The sequence below is a fragment of the Muntiacus reevesi genome, chromosome 6 (genome assembly GCF_963930625.1).
Source record: "Muntiacus reevesi chromosome 6, mMunRee1.1, whole genome shotgun sequence".
Lineage (NCBI taxonomy): Eukaryota > Metazoa > Chordata > Mammalia > Artiodactyla > Cervidae > Muntiacus > Muntiacus reevesi.
The window spans coordinates 98,060,233-98,080,722 of NC_089254.1; the positions used below are offsets into that span (position 1 = coordinate 98,060,233).

General features: G+C 40.2%; 1 protein-coding gene and 1 pseudogene across 1 annotated transcript in view; one reads left to right on the forward strand and one right to left on the reverse strand.

Moving 5' to 3' along the window:
• PARP12 (poly(ADP-ribose) polymerase family member 12) overlaps positions 1 to 20,490 on the reverse strand; it is a 42,002-nt gene that overhangs the window by 11,113 nt on the left and 10,399 nt on the right. Inside the window, exons 4-8 of the mRNA XM_065939193.1 lie at positions 18,211 to 18,309; positions 14,702 to 14,825; positions 4,902 to 5,097; positions 3,303 to 3,444; positions 235 to 331 (exon numbers count right to left, since the gene is read on the reverse strand). Of these exons, the coding sequence (XP_065795265.1) occupies positions 235 to 331; positions 3,303 to 3,444; positions 4,902 to 5,097; positions 14,702 to 14,825; positions 18,211 to 18,309 (658 nt within the window). The remainder of the gene's footprint in view (positions 1 to 234; positions 332 to 3,302; positions 3,445 to 4,901; positions 5,098 to 14,701; positions 14,826 to 18,210; positions 18,310 to 20,490) is intronic.
• LOC136170975 (thymosin beta-4-like) lies at positions 7,287 to 7,420 on the forward strand (annotated as a pseudogene).

Below are 20,490 nucleotides of genomic sequence, written 5' to 3' on the forward strand. Positions count from 1 at the left end.
CAGATTCTTTACAAGCTGAGCCACAGGGTAAGCCTGGTATTAAATGAAGCAAAGTACAAATATACTCAGAGGAGGGCAAGACATAGGAAATAGAGACAGAGGGCCAGGGCGTAAGTTTGCAAGCCCACTAACCCTCTTGATGCGATAGCCAGTCTGCGTAGGTTCAGTACCTGCAGCTGCGCACATACCAGCTGATACATATATTACATAACAAATTCCCCAAATGCCACCTACCAGGTTTGCTTCATCTTCACATCTTGGGGAGACACATATTTGGGTCTCCGGCAAACCTTTCTAACTGTGCCATAGATCACGTTTTTCTGAATGAAGGCTGGGGGGAAAAAACCACAAATATACATATAGGACAGCAATGTTTTATAAACACAAATTAAACAGGTTGTAACGCTAATCCAAATGTTACAGCACACAATCAATCTGTTAAAAATAAGGCAGTTTTACACATTTCAAATATTCATAATAGGTATCTGTAGGAGACTGGATTTAATGAATAGATGAATGATTAGTAATTGACATATCAATTATACATGAGTGCTTTTAAATTGTTCCTTCCAATCTTGTTTAAACTATTATTTTGCTCAGCAATTTTTCCCAGCTTGGATATAAAAAAGCTTCAGCCCAGCCTGAGACCAAATTACCACATCTCGAGCCAGTGGGATTTAGAGTTAATATAATCATTTTATTCTTACAACTTTTTTTCTTAGTTTGACTAAACTTACTCAACAGCAATATTTCTCAACCTTTTAAAACCTGTATCGTCATTAATAAATGAAATTCTTACCCTATGCCAGCCCCCAAGATTCTTATATTCATCCTGAGGGCAGAGAGGGGAACCTATCTTTCAGGCTGAAAAGTCATGATACCTATAATAGGATTGCATGTCCCAACCAACAGGAAATCTCTGTCAAATCTTACTTTCTGCACTTAAACAGTTTATTTGACTTGAAAAACTAATTCGCCCTACTGCATTTGAGCACACACCCTGTGATCACCTAGGCGTGTGTCCCTCGTGCCAGAGTCCAGGCAGTCAAGAATGGGCACTCCCTGCCAGTCCCCCACATTCTGATCGGGAGGCCACACTCCAGACAAGGCTACCACACTCCCTTCAGTTACCCATCACTCAGCCTCTCACCAATACTCTGCTAATTAGCTTACTTAAACAGGTTTTTCACTGGTCTGTTGACTAGCATTGCAATGACTCTTAAATAAGCTTTTATAGATAAAATTCAAAGGTATTTGAGATACGTGAATGGGCTAAGCATTTGTGAGACCCGTTCCCTACGTCCCTTGAACAGAGTAAAGCATGAGGCCATCTCCCTAATTTACCATTAAAGAGGATACACTAGGTGAAGTCCTAAATAAGCCCTGACCATGGGGATTCTGCCAACCGATACCAGCTAACAGACATCAGAATTCTGCCTTTGGAGTGGTGGCATTTGCCTTCAGTGACTGTTGTGTGACAGAAGTCCTTGAAAGGACAGAGTTAAGTCTTCCCTGATGCTACAGAACGAGTCATTTGGCCTCCTGTGTGTGTTTTTGAAACGAACTTGCTTCCTAATAAATGTTTAGTAAAATAAACTTGAGTGGCAGACTGCTGTCTGAGACTTGCTTTCACTCTGCCGAGTAGTGAGGTTATGGAGGGAGAAGCTAAGTCACCTCAAACTTCTGTGGCTACTGTCATCTACCAACACACAAACCAAAGAGTTTTGCCCACCAAGTGCGCTTGGGGCAGTCTGCAGGAAATATGCTTTTCTTGAGTTTGCAGTAAACTCAGTGTGTGTTCTTCCCCACCCTCATCTTGACTATTCTGTCCCCTGGGGGAGCTGCCTGTGTTGACAGGTTGCATCTGACATTTCTGGCTGATTTGTTTTGATAGTGTTCAGATACTTTAAAGAAATATTTCAAACTATGGTCAGCAGCAGTCAGATGGGTGCTAGTTGTATAGACTTGATCTTCAGGCCAGTCCCAACTTATTATTCCACAGATTTCTCACGATCCCCTTGAGTGCACTTGTGTTTATCAGACTGTGGATTGTAAAACCACCTCACACATGATTGATGTTTCCCAGCAAATACTGAAAGCTGGAAGCAGTTCTCATTGTAGAGTTGAAGAAACTTTTAGGCTCTGTGCACAGGCACATCGAGGGGGCAGTGATTCTACCTTAAGCAAAATTACAAGTACTACGAGACCACAAGCAAAACTAACTGGATAAAAGTAGGCAGATAAGAGTGGACTTAGGATAATTCACCAAAGACAGTTTGCTGCCCTTCAAACAGATGGTCCACAAAAGTAAACAATAAACAGTGCTTAAAGTGCTGTTTAAAAGTGCTTAAAAGGAGGTTCACTTAATTTCCTTAAAAAAAAAAATGCTGAAAATTCATAAGGATTCAGAGATTAAAATGTGAATTTAAAGGCAAAACTGAATTGAACATGGATGAGCTGATAAATCCATGTGAAAATGGCTTGAAAGAAGCCACAAGAAACCGAAACTAAAGGAAAAAAAACACCACACCTCACAAATAAGTCACTGGAAGACCTGACCAAAGGGTGTTTGGTCTGCTTCCGTCTGTCTGTCAAGGCAAACAGAACAAGCCAGTAAGGCCCAGACTCAGGCTACCACAAGCAGAGCACCTGCTAATCTGCTTCACAGCAATTTTTAGCTGATGTTTGTGTCTACCATGTGTTTCCAGTCAACCACCAGTGCTGAAGGCGCCTACACAAAAGCTGACATGGACTCTGCAGCTGGGAGCAGGAGGCGGAGCTGCAGAGCAGAACCACTGTGACGCGTGTCAGTGACTAAAGTTAATCCTCGGACACAGCGACTTACTTGCCCACGGCCTACAGGACCCTGCCTCAGTGCTGCCTACACCACCACTGCCCACAGGCTGATGCCACTTGTCCCTCCACACTCGGGGTTCCCATCGCCTCTATCTACCCCAGGCAGTTCCCCCTGCATCCTGGGGGCTGGCTCATCGGTTGACAGGTCTATCCTCCCTTCTAGATCCACAGCACTTCAGATCAGGGACCACTGCGCATCCTTCTCTTTCCTGGCCCTCAACGTGTGTACAGTTTCTCCAGGGTTAAGATGGAAAAGGCAGAGCCAGCAGATGATCAGGCCCTACTAGGTGAGTGCAGTGGATCAGGAAATACCTTCCCCCAACCTCACCCTGGCCATGACACACAGCTTGTGGGATCTCAGTTTCCTGACCAGGGACTGAATACAGGCAAAGCAGTGAAAACCCAGAATCCTAATCACTAGGCCACTGGGGAACCCCAGGAAGTACCTTTGAAGTCTAACTCATATGTGTGCCTTCCTGCTTGGAACCTCAGGGTGGCTGCCTGGGGGTTAGATCCCGGGGCACAGTACGCCAGGTAGGCCTTCTCCAAGTCATTGCTGGTGATGCTGGTCACAGGGTGATCCATGCCCTATGAAGGGAAAGCCAGACAGATACACGGTGAAGGCAAGAAGATAAGACATTGGGGGCCATCCACACACCCTACAGACAAGCCTACAGTGGGTGTCCGTGTCCTGGGGGAAGCACACGAGAGGAGCTGGGAGGGGCTATGATCGTAGAGAGAGGCACAGAATAGGAGCCAATAGGACTACCTGCTGTAAGCTGCTCAGAAAAATGGAAGACAGCCCACATGGGCCCAACTAACCTGGATAACTGTGACGGGAGCAATGGAAGAGAGGGTATTCAATTACTTGGAACAGATGACACAACCCTTCAAGTGCAAGTGACCTCGCAAACGCTATTTCACTGAGGGCCTGAGCACCACAGCCTCTTTTGTCCATTGTTTCGGCCTCTCCCCTCCCACTCCTGACCAAACCCAGAGCCACACTAGACAGCCTCCCTGAACAAACCCAGGGAAGACGGAGGAAATCCCAGGATGCTCGGGGGGAGACAGGTGGGGCAGAAGACGGATGGAGCAATGAAACAGGAAGGCTGGCACTGAAAGAAAAGGGAAGGAGGAGGGAACAAGTCATCTGCTGAGAGTGCCCACGTCCACCTGGCCAGCGGGTATAGACTGGCAATATCTCTGTGTTTCAAATGGCCAACGTCTTTCTCATGAGGACCTGCTATGTGCAAACACTGTCCTCAGCCCGGTGGCACGTCAGTGGCAAAAGCTCCCACGAAGCTCACATTACAGAGTTCCCAGAGAGAGAGACATTCCAAATGCAGTCAAGAGCATGAAACTAAAGCTTTAATATAGCCTCTCACAACCCAGAAAAATACAAATGTCTATTAGACCACATATCCCAACTGTCATTTGGGAGAAGCTGTCACTATAGAAATGGTGACCTCCCTACACATGTATCTCTACAGGTAACCGGGGCGGGGGGGAGCTCCCTCTAAACTTGATTCATCTATGAACATCTCCAAATAGTTGACAGCAGCAGTTACTTGACCCAGATACCAAATCAATAGCTGAAACAAGTTAATTTCATATACTTATAAACCTTTTGTAAAGCGACTACTATAGATAAAGCAGAAAGCCAGTTTTGAAAAGCCTTAAGCTTTATTCCACAGCTATACAAACACTCCTGCACACCCAGGCACTCACTCTGGAGTTACCTGCTCAACAGTAAGAGAGACATTTTTCTACCCCCATTTAACAAACTATGATATCACAACAACCAGTTACTCAGTCCTCATGAACTAACAGATAGCTAATTGTTCCAAGATGTGACCTCATACAAATGAACTCTAAATTATCCAGTTCTGCCATAATTCCCCCAAAGCAAGTGAGTCATAAGGGGATGTGGGGATCTTTGGCTCTGTCAAGGGCTCCCTGGAGCAGTCTTTGTGCCCATGTTTGGAAAGGCTCCTCCATCATGGACCCACAGGAAGAAACACTCACCCTCTTTCCATGACACTTACTTGTCTTCCATATTCCTGCCAAGAGCCGAACTCATCAGTCCAGTACCAAACCCAGTTGGTGGTGAGGATGAAGTGCGGAGGTTTGGTGACCGAGGAGGCCGTGGAGAGACGGCGAGCCCGGGTGGCACCAAACTTCATGGTGTCAAAGTTCAGAAAACCAATGAGAAAGCTACTGGATGTCTCGGTGCATGTGACCCTGCAAAAGAACACAAGACGTAAGCTGAAAGTCCACCAGCCACATGAACGTGGGCCCCTCAGCCTCCCTTGTGGTCCCCAAGTCACTCAGCTGAAAGATGTGAACATACATGGGACCTGCACGTTTAAAACAATGTGTCAGGGTGGGAGGGGACTTGCAAGATCCATTTTGCTATGTGAAAATAATAAAATCACAATACTATGGAAAAGAGCCCCTGGAGGAGAAAATGGCAACCCACTCCAGTATTATTGCCTGGGAAATGCCATGGACAGAGGAGGCTGGTAGGCTACCATCCATGGGAGAGTCAGACACAACTGAGCAACTAAGCACGCAAACACACACACTACGGGAACCTGTTATCATGATATTCCTTTCACTACACAAAAATGCTAGGTAAAATAGCTTTTTAAAAAATGCATTACTGAGCTGACAAGAAACAAAAATCCTTAGAAGCCAAAAACAGTTAATATACACTGAATGCATGTGGGCTGGGCCAGTCCCCCTACTAAGTACTTTATACATTTTAAGGGATTAAAGTTTTCATTGTACCAAATCTGTGACTTATCCCCATTTTCACAAATGTGAAAATAGAAACCCAGGGAGGTTCAGAAACCTGTTCAAAGTTAAACAGCTAATAGATGGCAGAGCTGGGGTTTAAGTTAAGCAGTTTGGCAGAACAGCCTGCACTCTGAGCCACCAGGATCTACTCACTTTCCAAATGCTGTACTGCCCCAAGAACAAAGGGAAAGTCTGGAACCAGTGAGGTGAATGAGAACTAAAGCCAGTCCAAAGGCAATGTCAGTGAGTAATGACAAACAGCCCTATTTTTAGTGGCAATGAGGAAACAGGAAACAAATGTAGGATCTGAATATGGTCAAGGGTTAAATCTCCAAAGAGACATTTCAGCATAAAATCATGATTCTAAGAGACTTCACATCCTTAGTGAAGAGAGCTGGGAAAGGAATCTGCTTTGCAAAGGAAGTCAGCTAGGAAATTTGCCTATGTCAGAGTTGGCTTTAGAAGGAAAGGAAGAAAACTTCCACTGAGAACTCACAAACTGCTCACGCCTCAAGGAAGTTAATTTGATTCACACTTCTTTTGTGAGAATTAAATTTAGAGACCCACAGTGGCAGTTCCCATAGAAGCAAACACAAATCCTCTCTGGAAGGAATTTACCTTCAACTCAGGCCTCAAAAGAATTTCTATCATGCTGAAGAGGGTATAAAAAGAAGGGAACTCTCCTACACTGCTGGTGGGACTTTAGATTGGTATAGCCACTATGGAGAACAGTATGGAGGTTCCTTAAAAAACTAAAAATAGAGCTACTATACGATCCTTCAATCCCACTCCTGAGCATATATCTGGAGAAAAAAATAATCCAAAAGGATACATGAACCCCAATATTCATTGCATCACTGTTTATAATAGCCAAGACATGGAAGCAACCTGAATGTCCATCGACAGAGGAATGGATAAAGAAGATATGGTGCATATATAGAGAGATATATATGAATATTACTCAGCCATTAAAAAGAAATAATGCCATTTGTAATATGGCATTATTCTGGGTGGATGAACCCAGAGCATCATACTGAGTGAAGTCAGTCAGAGAGAAGGAGAAACATCGTATGACATCCCTTATATGTGGTATCTTAAAAGAAATGACACAAATGAACTTAAAAAACAGAAAAGACTCACAGACTTAGAAACTGAATTTATGGTTTCTGGAGGAAAGGGACAGTTAGGGACTTTGGAAAGGTCATGGACATCGCTATGTTTAAAATGGATAACCAACAAGGACCTACTGCATAGCACATGGAACTCTTCTCAATGTTATGTGCCATTGGATGGGAGGTGGGTTTGGGGGAGAATGCATACGTGTGTGTGTGTGTGTGTGTGTATGTGTGTGTGGCTGAGTCCCTTTGCTGTTCACCTGAAACTACAATAATATTGTTAGTCAGCTACACCCCAATACATAATAAAAGGTTTAAACTTTTAAAAATTTCTACAGATAAAGTTTCAGCAAACACGAGCTTATAATCAAATAAACCAGAAACAAGACACCATAAGCAAAATCCAGCAAAAACAGTCTGCTAAAAACAACAAATATTAAGAGTTGTTGGAGCACTCATTGGCCATCGCAGACCGGATTCCTCTCCTTTGCAGCTCTCTCTGCTCCCTCTGTAACTATGTCTGACAAACCCGATATGACTGAGATTGAAAAGTTCGATAAATCGAAACTGAAGAAAACAGAAACGGAAAGAAAAATCCACTGCCTTCAAAAGAAACTATTGAACAGGAGAAGCAAGCAGGCGAATCCTAATGAAGCATGCGCTGCCAGTATGCACTGTACATTCCATAAGCACTGCCTTCTTATTTTACTTTTAGATGTTTAGCTTTGTAAGATGTAAGAGGTTGGATCAATTAAATGACTGCCAACCTTTTTCACATAAGAGAAAGGAGAACTACTCTAACAATGTGTAGGCCAAGGCCTGACTCTCTCATCTGCCTGTCTGACTGACTGGGAGGGGGAAAAAAACTGTTGGTGAAGGAAGAAGCTGTGGGGGATGACAGTGAACTCTAGAGTAAAAAGCAAGCTAGTCCAAGATGTCCTCTGGTCTTTGAAGTGCAGTTTGGAGTGCCATTTCCTTTTTGTTACAATGATTTTAAATACTGGTGTACAAACATTTTTTAACACAAATAAAAAATTTTTAAATGTAAAAAAAAAAGAGTTGTTGGATATAAATATACAATATGAATAAAGTGTTTTTTAAAGTTAATATTGAGTATCAAAAATATGAGTACAGATTAAGAAACTATAAGAATTAAGCAGATAAAATTTGAAGAAAAAAACAGAATCTTTAGAAGTAAATAATTACAATTTTAAAATCACAGTAGACAGGACACACTGCATCTCAGACAAGGCTGAACTGATGAACTAGGAAATCAAGTGAAGAAATTCCCCTGCATATAGAGAAGTCAAAAGACATAAAAAATAGAGTAAGAAGATCCTAATATATGTCTAATTAGAAGTTCAGAAAAGCAATATTTTTGAGGAATTTTCAGAACTGATTAAACATAAAACCTCCCACTCAAGAAGAATGAATTATAGACTAAATAAAAATAAATCCACACATAGACAGATCTTAGTGAAACTATAGCACCAGAGGCTGACTATATGTTTAGTCAGAGAGAAAAAAACAGATTACCTACTGTAATGTGTTGGACTGTATCCTCACTCGTGGCAGCTGAAATGTGATCTCACTAGGAAATAAGGTCTTCTCAGATATAATTAAGATGAGGTCATACTCAATTAGGGTGAGCCCTAATCCAATGACTTGGTGTCCTCATAAAAAGACAAATTTAGACACAAAAACACATAAGAGAAAGCCATGAGACAACAAATAAAGAGATTAGAATAACGCAGCTATAAACCAAGGAACGCCAAGGAACATGAAGGATTGCCACCAAACACCAGGAGCTAGGAAGAGGCAAGAAGGATCTTCCCCTGGCATCTACAGACAGCGCATAGCCCTGCTGACACCTTGACTTTGGAATTCTAGCCTCCAGAAACATAAGAATAAATTCTTGCTCCTAAGACACCAAGTTTGTGGTCATCTGTTATGGCAGCACCCCAGCCCCAAGCCAAACAATGTATTTATACTGATAACTAACTTCTAAATAGAAGCAATGGAAGCCAGAAAACAATGGAATAATCCTTGAAGAATTGAGAGAAAACACCCAATAAACCTATTTTTCAAGAATGAAGATGAAATAAACACTTTCAGACAAACCAAAAACACATCTGTCACTAGACTCTCACTAAACCAACTTCTAAAAGATGAATTTAAAAGAAAATGATCCACAAGGAAATGTATGCAATTTTATACAGCACATTTTATATGCCTGGCACTATTCTGAGCATTTTACACATTAATTCTTTTAATTCTCAAAATAATTAATCCTTTAATATAGAACTATTATTTTTATATACTTGACATAAGGAAAAACTGGGGCACATGAAGACTAAGTAATGTGCCCAAATTCACACTGTGGTAAATGAGTTTGAATGGAACTAGTCAGAATTCAAGTGTTCAAGACTCTCTTACTGTTCAAGAGAATGATAGAATGTATTGATTAGCTTAAGTTGTTAAGCTAAAGTTTATTAAGTTAAAGGGTCTGTATTCCAGAGTAACCACTAAAAGAACAGAAAGTCACTATGTAACTTTCAAATTAATAGATAAGGGGGGAAAAATCAAATGAGGAAACATCTAAGAGAAGACCAAAAAGAGAAAAGAAAAACAGAAAAAGCAGGTCAAATAGCAAAAACAGACAATAGAAATAAATTCAAATGTAATCACAATGTGTAAACAGACAATCCCAACAAATGAATAAACCACTATAGAAAAAAAGATTAAAAGACAAAGATTGTCAAATTGAAAAAATATCCAGTTTTGTGATATTTACAGGAACTATATCTAAAATAGAAACAAAAGAGCTGGAAAGTAAAATAGTGAAGCGTGGCTAAAAGAAAGCAGGCATAGTTAAATTAATATCAAATGAAACAAGATGTAAGGCAAAAAAAGCATTACTAGAAATACTAATAAAAAGCACTCATTTTATATTACTATCAGGTTCAATTTACTGGGAAGATAGAATTTTTAACTTCTATATACTTCATAATAATTTTTAAAATATAAAATAAAAATTGATGGGATTACAAGGAGAAACCAACAAATTCATAGTCAATTGTTAACACACCTTTCTGGCTAACTGATACAAGAAGCAGACAAAGACATCAATAAAGATACAAAAGATTAGAGCCACACAATTAACACCCTTCATCTAACACCACATACAAAACACTTTGTATACACAGAACTTTTACCAAAATTAATGATGCACTAGCCTCCCTGATAGCTCAGTTGGTAAAGAATCCCCCTGCAGTGCAGAAGACCCGGATTCAATTCCTGGGTCGGGAAGATCCCCTGGAGAAGGGATAGGCTACTTACTCCAGTATTCTTCGGTTTCCCTTGTGGCTCAGCTGGTAAAGAATCCGCCAGCAATGCAGGAGACCTGGGTTCAATCTGTGAGTTGGAAAGATCCCCTGAAGAAGGGAAAGGCTACCCACTCCAGTATAATTCTATGTGGTCACAAAGAGTCGGAAGCAACTGAGCAACTTTCACTTCCACAACAAAATTCAAAGAATCTGTTCCTATACAGCCTGACCACAATGCAATTCATTTGAATTTAAATTTTAAAATTAATTTTAAAATATACTTAGAAATAAACCATAGGTCCTCTAATCTATGGGGTCAAAAACGGACAAAAGTCTGTTCCGCCAAAAAAGAAAAATATGAGTAATAAATCTCTGCAAGACTGATGAAGAAAAAAGGGAGGGAAGAAAAGATTAAAAGTATAAACAGAGACAAAATTAAAGATGGCATAGACACTAACAGGGATATTACAAGTAACTTTATGACAGTAAGTTTTAAAATAAACAAAATGACCAAACTCCTAGAAAAAAATATCAATTTACCAACTGACTCAAGGAAAAACTGAAAACGTGACTGATTTGATAATAATTATAAGAAATTGGGTTATAATAGTTTAAAATCTTCCCAAGAATTAAACATCAAGACTAGAAACTTTTAGATGCATAATCATTCAGGAAAAAATAACTCTAATTTCACATGGCCTTTTGAGAATAGAAAAAATATCCATCCCAATCTCATTTTTATGAGGCCAGTAATTTCATAAGATAAAAACCAGGCATCATTATACATCTGTAACATATAATATTGTACATCAACTATACTTCAATTTTAAAAAACAGGCAAAGACAACATGAAACAATTATAGACCAATCTTATTCAAACATAAATCAAAAATCTTAAACCAAATAGTGGCAATCCAAATTCACCATTGTGTGTGTGTGTGTGTGTACATGTGTGTCTACATATGCACAGGCATGACTTAGGCCTGGGAGTGAAATGGACTTAACATTAGAAAATTAATGTAAATCACTGCATTAACAAGCAAAACAGAACAAAACATAGGCTCTTAATGCAGAAATAGCACTCAATAAAATTTAATTTCCATACACAATATGCCTGGCATATTAGGCATAAATCAGAATTGATCAGCGATGTTAAAGGTTGCAAACATTCACATATGCTTAAGGGAAAACAATTTTAAAATACTCCTTTTAAAATTAGGAAAAAAGTTATTATCACTTCTGTTCAGCCTGGTACAGGATATAATAAGGTATAATAAGGCGATCAAAAGAAATAAAATTTTTAAGAATTAAAAAGGAAAAACTTAAGAGTGCTATTCACAGAAACTAATTTCTAAACATGTATCAAGTATATTGAGAATTATATAGATAATTCTAATAAATTATCAATAGTTAAGATATTTCAGTAAAGTTGCAGGAGTTAAGGTAGAAAAGTCAACTGCCTTTCTACACATCAGCAGGGAGAAAATAAAAAAACTTAACTAGGGATGCAAGGCACAGTATGATTAACTATAGTTAATGATGCTGTATAGCAATATTTGCATGTTGCTAACAGAATGAATCCTAAAAAATTCTTATCACAAGGAAAAAAAAGGTATTAAAGAACATTTAAATGAGTTGCTATATTATGATGTCAGTTCTCCCCAAACTGGTAATAGACAATGTAATTGCAAGTTAAAAAAAATCACAACAGAAATTTCTGTGAAAACCAACAGGCAGATTTTTAAATTTCTGAAAAGGAGAAAAAGACCAAGAGGCAAGACAATCTGAAGGAAAACAAGGTGGGAAACTGCCTTACCACATGCCTAAACTTACTGTAAGGCTCTTCTACACGAGACAGCGTGATACAGATAAGAGACACACAGACCAATGAAGCAGAAGGGGCCAGAAAAAGAAGGGGCGTGCATTTGCTAACTCAATACCTGACACAGACAGCATTAAAAACAGGTGCAAAAAAGATGGCCTACTTACAAAAGTAGTACTTGGCATCTAAGTCTGAAATTAACCTATAAAATGTATTAACATTTTGTCAAATCTGACTCAGTTTGGGTGGGTTTAAAAATCGACTGACTTCTGGAAATGAACAATGTAAGACAGCTGAACAACACGAATGTATTTAATGCCACTGAACCTTACACTTAAAAATGGTTAAGATGGTAGGCAAATTTTATGTCTGTTTCATTACAATTTTTTCTTTTGCTGCGTAGAGTTTAACATTTGGCAGGGGGTGTTGTTCTTTTGACCATAAGATACAGAGTTGAATTACAAATGTATTTTTAAAAAATCACCTGAAATATTTCTCTCTCTCTCTCTCACTATATATATATATATATATATATATATGTCCCAAATATATTTTGGCTCACTTTTCTCAGTTTGGTTATTTTGGTGTTTTTTTCCACATGGACTGTTTTTAAAGTCTTTATTAAATTTGTTACAATATTGCTTCTGTTTTATGTTTTGGTTTTCTGGCCACAAGGCATGTGGGATCTTAGTTCCCTGACCAGATCGAACTTGTACTTCTTGCACTGGAAGGTGAAGTCCTAACCTTTGGACTGCCAGGGAAGTCCCTGCCTCATTGAGGTTGACTTTTTGAATTTTTTATGTTTTTAATCTTAACCTTTTATTTATTTTTTAATGCTTTACTTGTTTTAAAATTTTTCATTTTGGAGTGTCGTTGGTTAACGATGTCATCTTAGTTTCAGGTGCAGAGCAATGTGATTCAGTTATACATACATATATACACACACACACACATTTATCTATTGTTTGTCAAATTCTTCTCCCATTTAGATTATTGCAGAATACTGAGCAGAGTTCCCTCTGCTCTACAGTAGGTCCTTGTTATCTATTTGAAATATAGCAGTGTGTACACGGCAATCCCAAACTCTAAATTTTTAATTGAATATATTTTTTAAAGTGGTCTTTGGAAATTCATCTGCATAAGAATGAAACTGGACACATACTCCATCACAGGCAAGGAGAGGTTAACACAGTCCTTAAAATGTTAAGAATTTTTAAAGAAAATTCAGGACAATTTTTTGATGGTCTCAGGATAAGGAAGAATTTCTTATGACACAAAAAGTAGAAACCCTCCAAAAAAAAAGGAAAAGAAAAAAACAGTATAAAACCACAAAGAGGAGGATGGAAAAATACTTTTCTTCATTAACAGATACCATAAGCTGATAGGAGGAGTTCATTTATTTTCAACATATACTTAATACCCAGACACTTGAAGAATTTCAAAACTAAGGAAAAGCACAACCTTTCCCCTCAACAAAACAGGCCAACTACAAACACAGACATTTCACAGCAGATAAAGCACAAGTGGGCACTGAACATGAGAGGAGACACCTTTCCTCACAAGGACTCAAGGATATGCAAACAGAGACCTCATTTTATACTGAAGACTAGAAAAGCGCAGATATCAGACTGCACCAAATGTGAGAGCCACGTTGTTACAGACCGCTAATGGGGGTGGGAAGCAGCACAGTCACTGTGGAAAACAACCTGACACCCCCCAACAGAGCTGAGGAGGGACCAGCCTGGCTCCCAGCAGGCTGACTCCCAACACCTATCCCACAGAAGCCGGAGTACATGTGAACACATAAACACATGGGAACAGTCCAGAGCAGCTCCCTTCAGACCAGGTTCAAGGACAGGCCAGACTATCTGTGCTGGCAGACGTTGGAACAGCAGTGGTTTGTGGTGTGAACACTGACTGGAAGAGGGCTGGAAGGGGGGCTTCTGGGTGATGAAAGTGGTCTACAGCTGGATCAGGGCACTGGCTGCACGAGTTATGCCTTCCTCAAAATTCACTGACCTATATGCTTAGTGTCTGTGCATATCACCAAGTATCCATTTTAAATTAAAAAGCCTCAGAAAAGGAGAGGAAGAGAAGGAGGAGACTTAGATAAGGGCTGGCTACATGAGCCACTTAATCTTCCAAAAAGGGGATAATTTGTTTCACATACTTTACCAGCATCAAGTTGCACATAACTGCACCCTAAGCACAAATTTATTTTACCCATTCAAAAAACGGGCTCAAATTCTCTTCTTGGCAACATATGTTCCAAGGAATCCAAGATATGGTAAGCATCTGAAAATAAAGTTACTCAACACTTTCCCATTTACTCTAAGTGAAAATTCTAGGACATACATAGAAAAATAAAAAAGACTGAATGATAAACAGCAGTTCAGCTGCATGACTTTACAGGCAAAGGCTAAAATTTCACAAATGACTACTTCTTGCTTTTCTGGACTAATCAATGAGATGTCTTTACATGATCAATCCCAGCATCAAATAATTCAGAACTTACTTGGTACCCCTCCCTCACTCCTCTCCCCATAGCTCCTCCCTGAAAAAAGAGGAAGATGAGGGAACAGAGGTATCAACCACCAGCATGACTATCAGCCCTCAATTTCCAGCCCAGAGCCTCTGCTTGTACACCAGGTAGCCTGCTTACTCCATGTATGTGTGTGTGTCTGTGTCTGAAGCCCATCAAAACTAAACCCCACTGTGTCTGAACTTCTTATACTGCACACAAAAGCCCAGGCACAAACAGACATAGGTGACATATTTCATACCCGTCTCTTGCAGGATTGCTATATGCCTCTTCAATAAGCTCCATTTTGTGCAAATCCTTCCACCTGCCTCCATCTAAGACTTGCCATCGATATGGCAAGTGGAAATGAACTTTACTGCACTTATCTGAAATAAAAATATAAAGAAGTAAGCACACTGGCAGCACAGAGCATGGCCCAGCCTTGTGGTTCCCAATGGGTGTGATGCTGCCTGCTGACCTGGCAACATTTTAGAAATCTGTGAGGGAACCTTTTTTAATGAAGTCATACCTGAGCATTTAGATACTGAATTTTATTATACACACTTCCCTTTTATGTCTCCCTTTTAACAGGACATTAAACACATCAAACTTATTTTTTTAAACTGTGTATTGGTAGGTTACATTATGCATGAATTACATCTCATGAGAGTAAAGCAGCTGATCATGAGATGGTCAAAGCTTCCATCCCTGCAGGGGGCAGTCTGTCCATGCATTATTGCCATATATGTGACATCTGGATGGGGAGCGACCACACCAGAAATGGAGGCAGGTTCATCTCTACTAGAACCATCCCAACCCAAACAGGCCCTACCACAGGTGGGTCAGCAGCATGGTTCCAGTCTGCCTTGATCTTTGTGGCTACCAACATGCTTGCCCCTTCTCAACACACCCCACTCCTGGCATGTATTATACACATGGCCTAGGTCTGTGGTTGCCAGCCAACTGCTTCCACCACCTTCACTGTGCTCCCTGGGTCTGTCCTCCTAGCACGTCCTGCCTGCTGTGCCTTGGCCAATGCCAGCAGCTCACCTGGAACACTGCTCACACCCCCCTCTACCTGCAGAGGTTCTGGTACATCCTGATGGAGGAATGTTGTGAGCGGAAAGGGAGACAGCAAAGAAGTGCAGTGGCAATCTCCACACTCTGACACCTGCGGGATCTATAGTACTAGGTAGAAAGAGACACAGGTGTGGAATGCCTCTATTTGGGTGAAAAAATAGAAAAGACAGCATTAGATATATTCTCACTAAATACACATGTGGGAATGGGAGGGGGAAGACCAGGTGCCTGGGCAGAAAGGTATGAGGAAAGATTTGCTTTGAATTTTGAAATGAAAATATAATCCAAAAAAATCAAACATCTGTATTATTTGAAAAAAGGTACAAAATAGTGTGCATAGTGACCTTGTGCAAAAAGAGACTAGGTATACACTTCTGCTTGAATAAAATCTTTACAGAAGGATATTCAAGGAACTAGTAATAAGGACTGTTTCTGGACAGAATCTTGGTGCTGGGAAAAAGGGGTGTGAGGAAGACATTTCTTACTGTCTTTTGTACATTCTTAATTCATCTTTCAAAGTAATAACAATGAAGTCTGGCTAATTTAACACCTGACAAAGATGTGAATAAAGAATATTAAAAACTATTACAAATCAATAAAGAGATCAAACAGCACAATAAAAAAAGGGCAAAACAGTCACAAAAGACCATACACTGCATGATTCCATTTATATGAACTATCCAGGCAAACCCACAGAGACATAATGTATAGATGTAGTTACCAGGAGCCTGGGGGAGGGGAGAAGGGGCAGTGACTGCTAATGGGTTTCTTTGTGGGTGATGAAAATGTTCTAATATTGATGACTGTGATGATGGTTGTACAAATCTATGTTAAAAACCATTAAATAAATTGTATACTATGTGAAATATACTTAATATCTTAACAAAGTTGTTATCTGCCTGCAAAATAGGCAAAAGATTTAAACAGATACTTCACAGAAGATATGCAAACAGCCAAAAGGCACATGAAAATAAATGTTAAACATCATTACTTATCAGGGAAATACAAATGAAAGTCATAATGAATATTAGTACTCATTTACTAGGATGGCTAAAATTTACAGGACTGACAATACCAAGTGATGACAATGATGCAGAGCAACCAAAACTCGACTATACTGCTGGTGGGAAAGCGAAATGGATCCACTTTGGAAGACAGTTTGGCAGTAACTTGTAATGTTAAATACATGTTTATCGTCTGATCAGATATTTCACTTTGAAGTCTTTACCCAAGAGATGAAGACATATACCCACATGAAAACTGACATAGAGGTTTTATTCATAAAAGACCCAAACTGGAAATAACCCAAATGTTCATTAATGTATGTATGTATAAACAAATTGTAGTTAATCAATGCAATAGAATACATGATTACATTTATTTAAAATTCTGGAAAAGGCAAATCTAGTCTCCATCAACAAAAAGTAGATCAGGGATTGCCTTGGGTCAGGAAACTGGGTGGTGAGGATCAACTGAATGGGGGCATAAGAGCAATTTTTGGAATGAGAGAACTGTTTCACATCCAGATTACAGTGATAGTTATATGCGCAAATATATTCACCAAAACACAAAGGGTGCATTTTATTTTGTATTAGCTATATCTAATAATGCTGATTTTTTTTAAAACATATATATACATACACACACACGTGTGTGTGTGTGTGTGTGTGTGTGTGTGTGTGTATATCTCACACATTGCCTGACCTAGTATTCCATTTCCAGGAATCTATCCATGGTAATATACATGTATACTCAGATGTTCAAGGAAAAATTAATCTAATCAAATACTACACAGTTGTTTTTAAAATCCAGGTAGACATACACATATGTACTAACATGGAAAAAAATCACCAAGACACACCATTAGGTAAAAGAAGTAGGTTAAATTATGCGTACCACATGTTCCTATCTGTTGAAAAATATGTAAAACAAATATGACCGGAGTCCCATGTTTACCTTTGGAAGGCTGAAGGAAGACTTCAGTCTTTACTCTGTACCATTTCACTCATTTACAAAGTGAAAGTATTCATGAATTGCTCGGGTAGCTTTTTAAATACTGAAAACAAAACAGGAAGTTTGGGTGTTTGGTTTTTTTCAAGAAGAGTCACCAAATTTGAGAAGGAATCATTCTTTAGTCAAACCCCAGGATAGCAGCAAGAACAAAGATTTAGTAAAACTACAGTCACAGACACACACACATACACACAAAACATTTGCTACATCTGATAAAAAAGAGTATTGAAACTCCGAACTTAAAACAAATTCTCATCCCCCAAGAGTGCACACAGGTGTCTCCTCCTGAGAAGAAGGTGTTCCTAGGTTCTGAGGCATCTCTGATACTACAATCTCCTTCTAGAAGGGAACTAGACTGGGCGTCCGAGTGTTTCTGTGGGTTTGTGACCTCACACTAAGCTAACCAAGGGGCAACACCTGACATTCATTTGTTGCATGAAACAAACAGTCCCCCAAACTCATCTACAGTTTGATTTTTAGAAACTCAAGTATTCAATAATTGTTACCACTCTCAACTCCCCCAAAAAATTACTGAAGTGCCACCAGCTTGCAGTTAAGAATGCCTGAACCTCTCTGGATGGGGGAGAGGACCTTGAGGGGTGACGTCAGAGCAGATCTCTGGGAACCAGGAGCAGCTGTCCCGCCTGCAAGTGGACGAAGGGGTTTCCCCTGACTCACCTTGAAAGCTACAGCTCTTCCAGATATGGAACAAGCAGATCTGATCACTCTCCTCTTGGGTGGCAGTGTTTAGGGACACAGGACCTGTGTCTCTTCTTTCTACAAAGAAAGACCACAAAGATGTGTCACCAGTGCTTCTGATATGGGGCTGGAGTAGTTCAAGGTACAAAGAAGAGAGAACAGAATTCATTCATTCCTCTGCATGAGGCAAAAGTGGGCAAGGCAACCTCACAAAATCTTATAATGTTCTAGATGAAAGCCCCCTCAGACATACAGGTGGACCCTCTCTGCCTTTTAGAGAGGAATCCAGGAGCTCAAGGCCATATGACTGCTGCCAAATTCAGGATATCATGGTTGGGGGTGAGCTTTTTCTCAGCTCTGGCTGTGCACCCAATTCACTAGGAGACCTGTTTATAAACAGAAGTACCCAGCTCTCCCTCAGACTGACTCAATCAGAAGCTTTCGACAGTGGAACCTGGGACATTTTAATGGGGAGGGGTGGGGAACCACTAACCAACACATTTTCCTTCTGTATCTACAGCTGTGATTACCCCAGAGAGCAAGTGAAGGCTGCATTTTATAAACTAGATTTGATTCCAAAAGCAAATGAACTATGAGAATTGGGTTCCAATACCAAGAAAAAATAATTAATGGAAAGCCTACAATTCAAAAATGAAACCTAATTTAGGTTAATTATAACAATTTCCCAGGTGGCATAATGGTAAAGAATCCACCTGCCATTGCAAGGAGACACAAGAGATGCCAGTTTGATCCCTGGGATGGGAAATCCCCTGGGGTAGGAAATGGCAACCCACTCCAATATCCTTGCCTATAAAATTCCATGGACAGAGGAGCCCAGCAGGCTCCAGTCCATGGGGTCACAAAAAGTCAGACACAACTGAACAACTGAGAATGCACACACACACAGACAGATTTTAATGTAATAGGAAGATGCATATGCTTTCAAAGTCTACCTTTACTAGAAGTGCTTCAATGAGCCATTACCTAATAATTACATTTGGGCATGCCCCAACTGCCACCATGTAAGCCTATAAAACTCATAAGCAAACGCTCCCTATTTAGCATCACCTATCATTTTGTTATCCATCTTCCCTTTTTGTTTTCCAGGCCCCTCAGACATCCACCGGAGAAGGCAATGGCACCCCACTCCAGTACTCTTGCCTGGAAAATCCCTGGTAGGCTGCAGTCCATGGAGTCGAAAAGAGCTGGACACGACTGAGCAACTTCACTTTCACTTTTCACTTTCATGCACTGGAGAAGGAAATGGCAACCCACTCCAGTGGGAGAATTCCAGGAACGGGGGAGCCTGGTGGGCTGCCATCTACGGGGTAGCACAGAGTTGGACACGACTAAAGCGACTTAGCCAGCAAATCTGGAAAACTCAGCAGTGGCCACAGGACTGGAAAAGGTCCGTTTTCATTCGAATCCCAAAGAAAGGCAATTCCAAAGAATGCTCAAACTACCGCACAATTGCCTCATCTCACATGCTAGTAAAGTAATGCTCAAAATTCTTCAAGCCAGGCTTCAGCAATACGTGAACTGTGAACTTCCAGATGTTCAAGCTGGTTTTAGAAAAGGCAGAGGAACCAGAGATCAAATTGCCAACATCTGCTGGATCATCGGAAAAGCAAGAGAGTTCCAGAAAAACATCTATTTCTGCTTCATTGACTATGCCAAAGCCTTTGACTGTGTAGATCACAATAAACTGTGGAAAATTCTGAAAGAGATGGGAATACCAGACCACCTGACCTGCCTCTTGAGAAACCTGTATGCAGGTCAGGAAACAACAGTTAGAACTGGATATGAAACAACAGACTGGTTCCAAAAAGCAAAAGGAGTACGTCAAGGCTATATGTTGTCACCCTGCTTATTTAACTCATATGCAGAGTACATCATGAGAAATGCTGGGCTGGAAGAAGCACAAGCTGGAATCAAGATTGCCGGGAGAAAGAGCAATAACCTCAGATATGCAGATGACACCACCCTTATGGCAGAAAGTGAAGAGGAACTAAAAAGCCACTCGATGAAAGTGAAAGAGGAGAGTGAAAGAGTTGACTTAAAGCTCAACATTCAGAAAACTAAGATCATGGCATCTGGTCCCATCACTTCATGGGAAATAGATGGGGAGACAGTGGAAACAGTGTCAGACTTTATTTTTGGGGGCTCCAAAATCACTGCAGATGGTGACTGCAGCCACGAAATTAAAAGACGATTTCTCCTTGGAAGGAAAGTTATGACCAACCTAGACAGCATATTAAA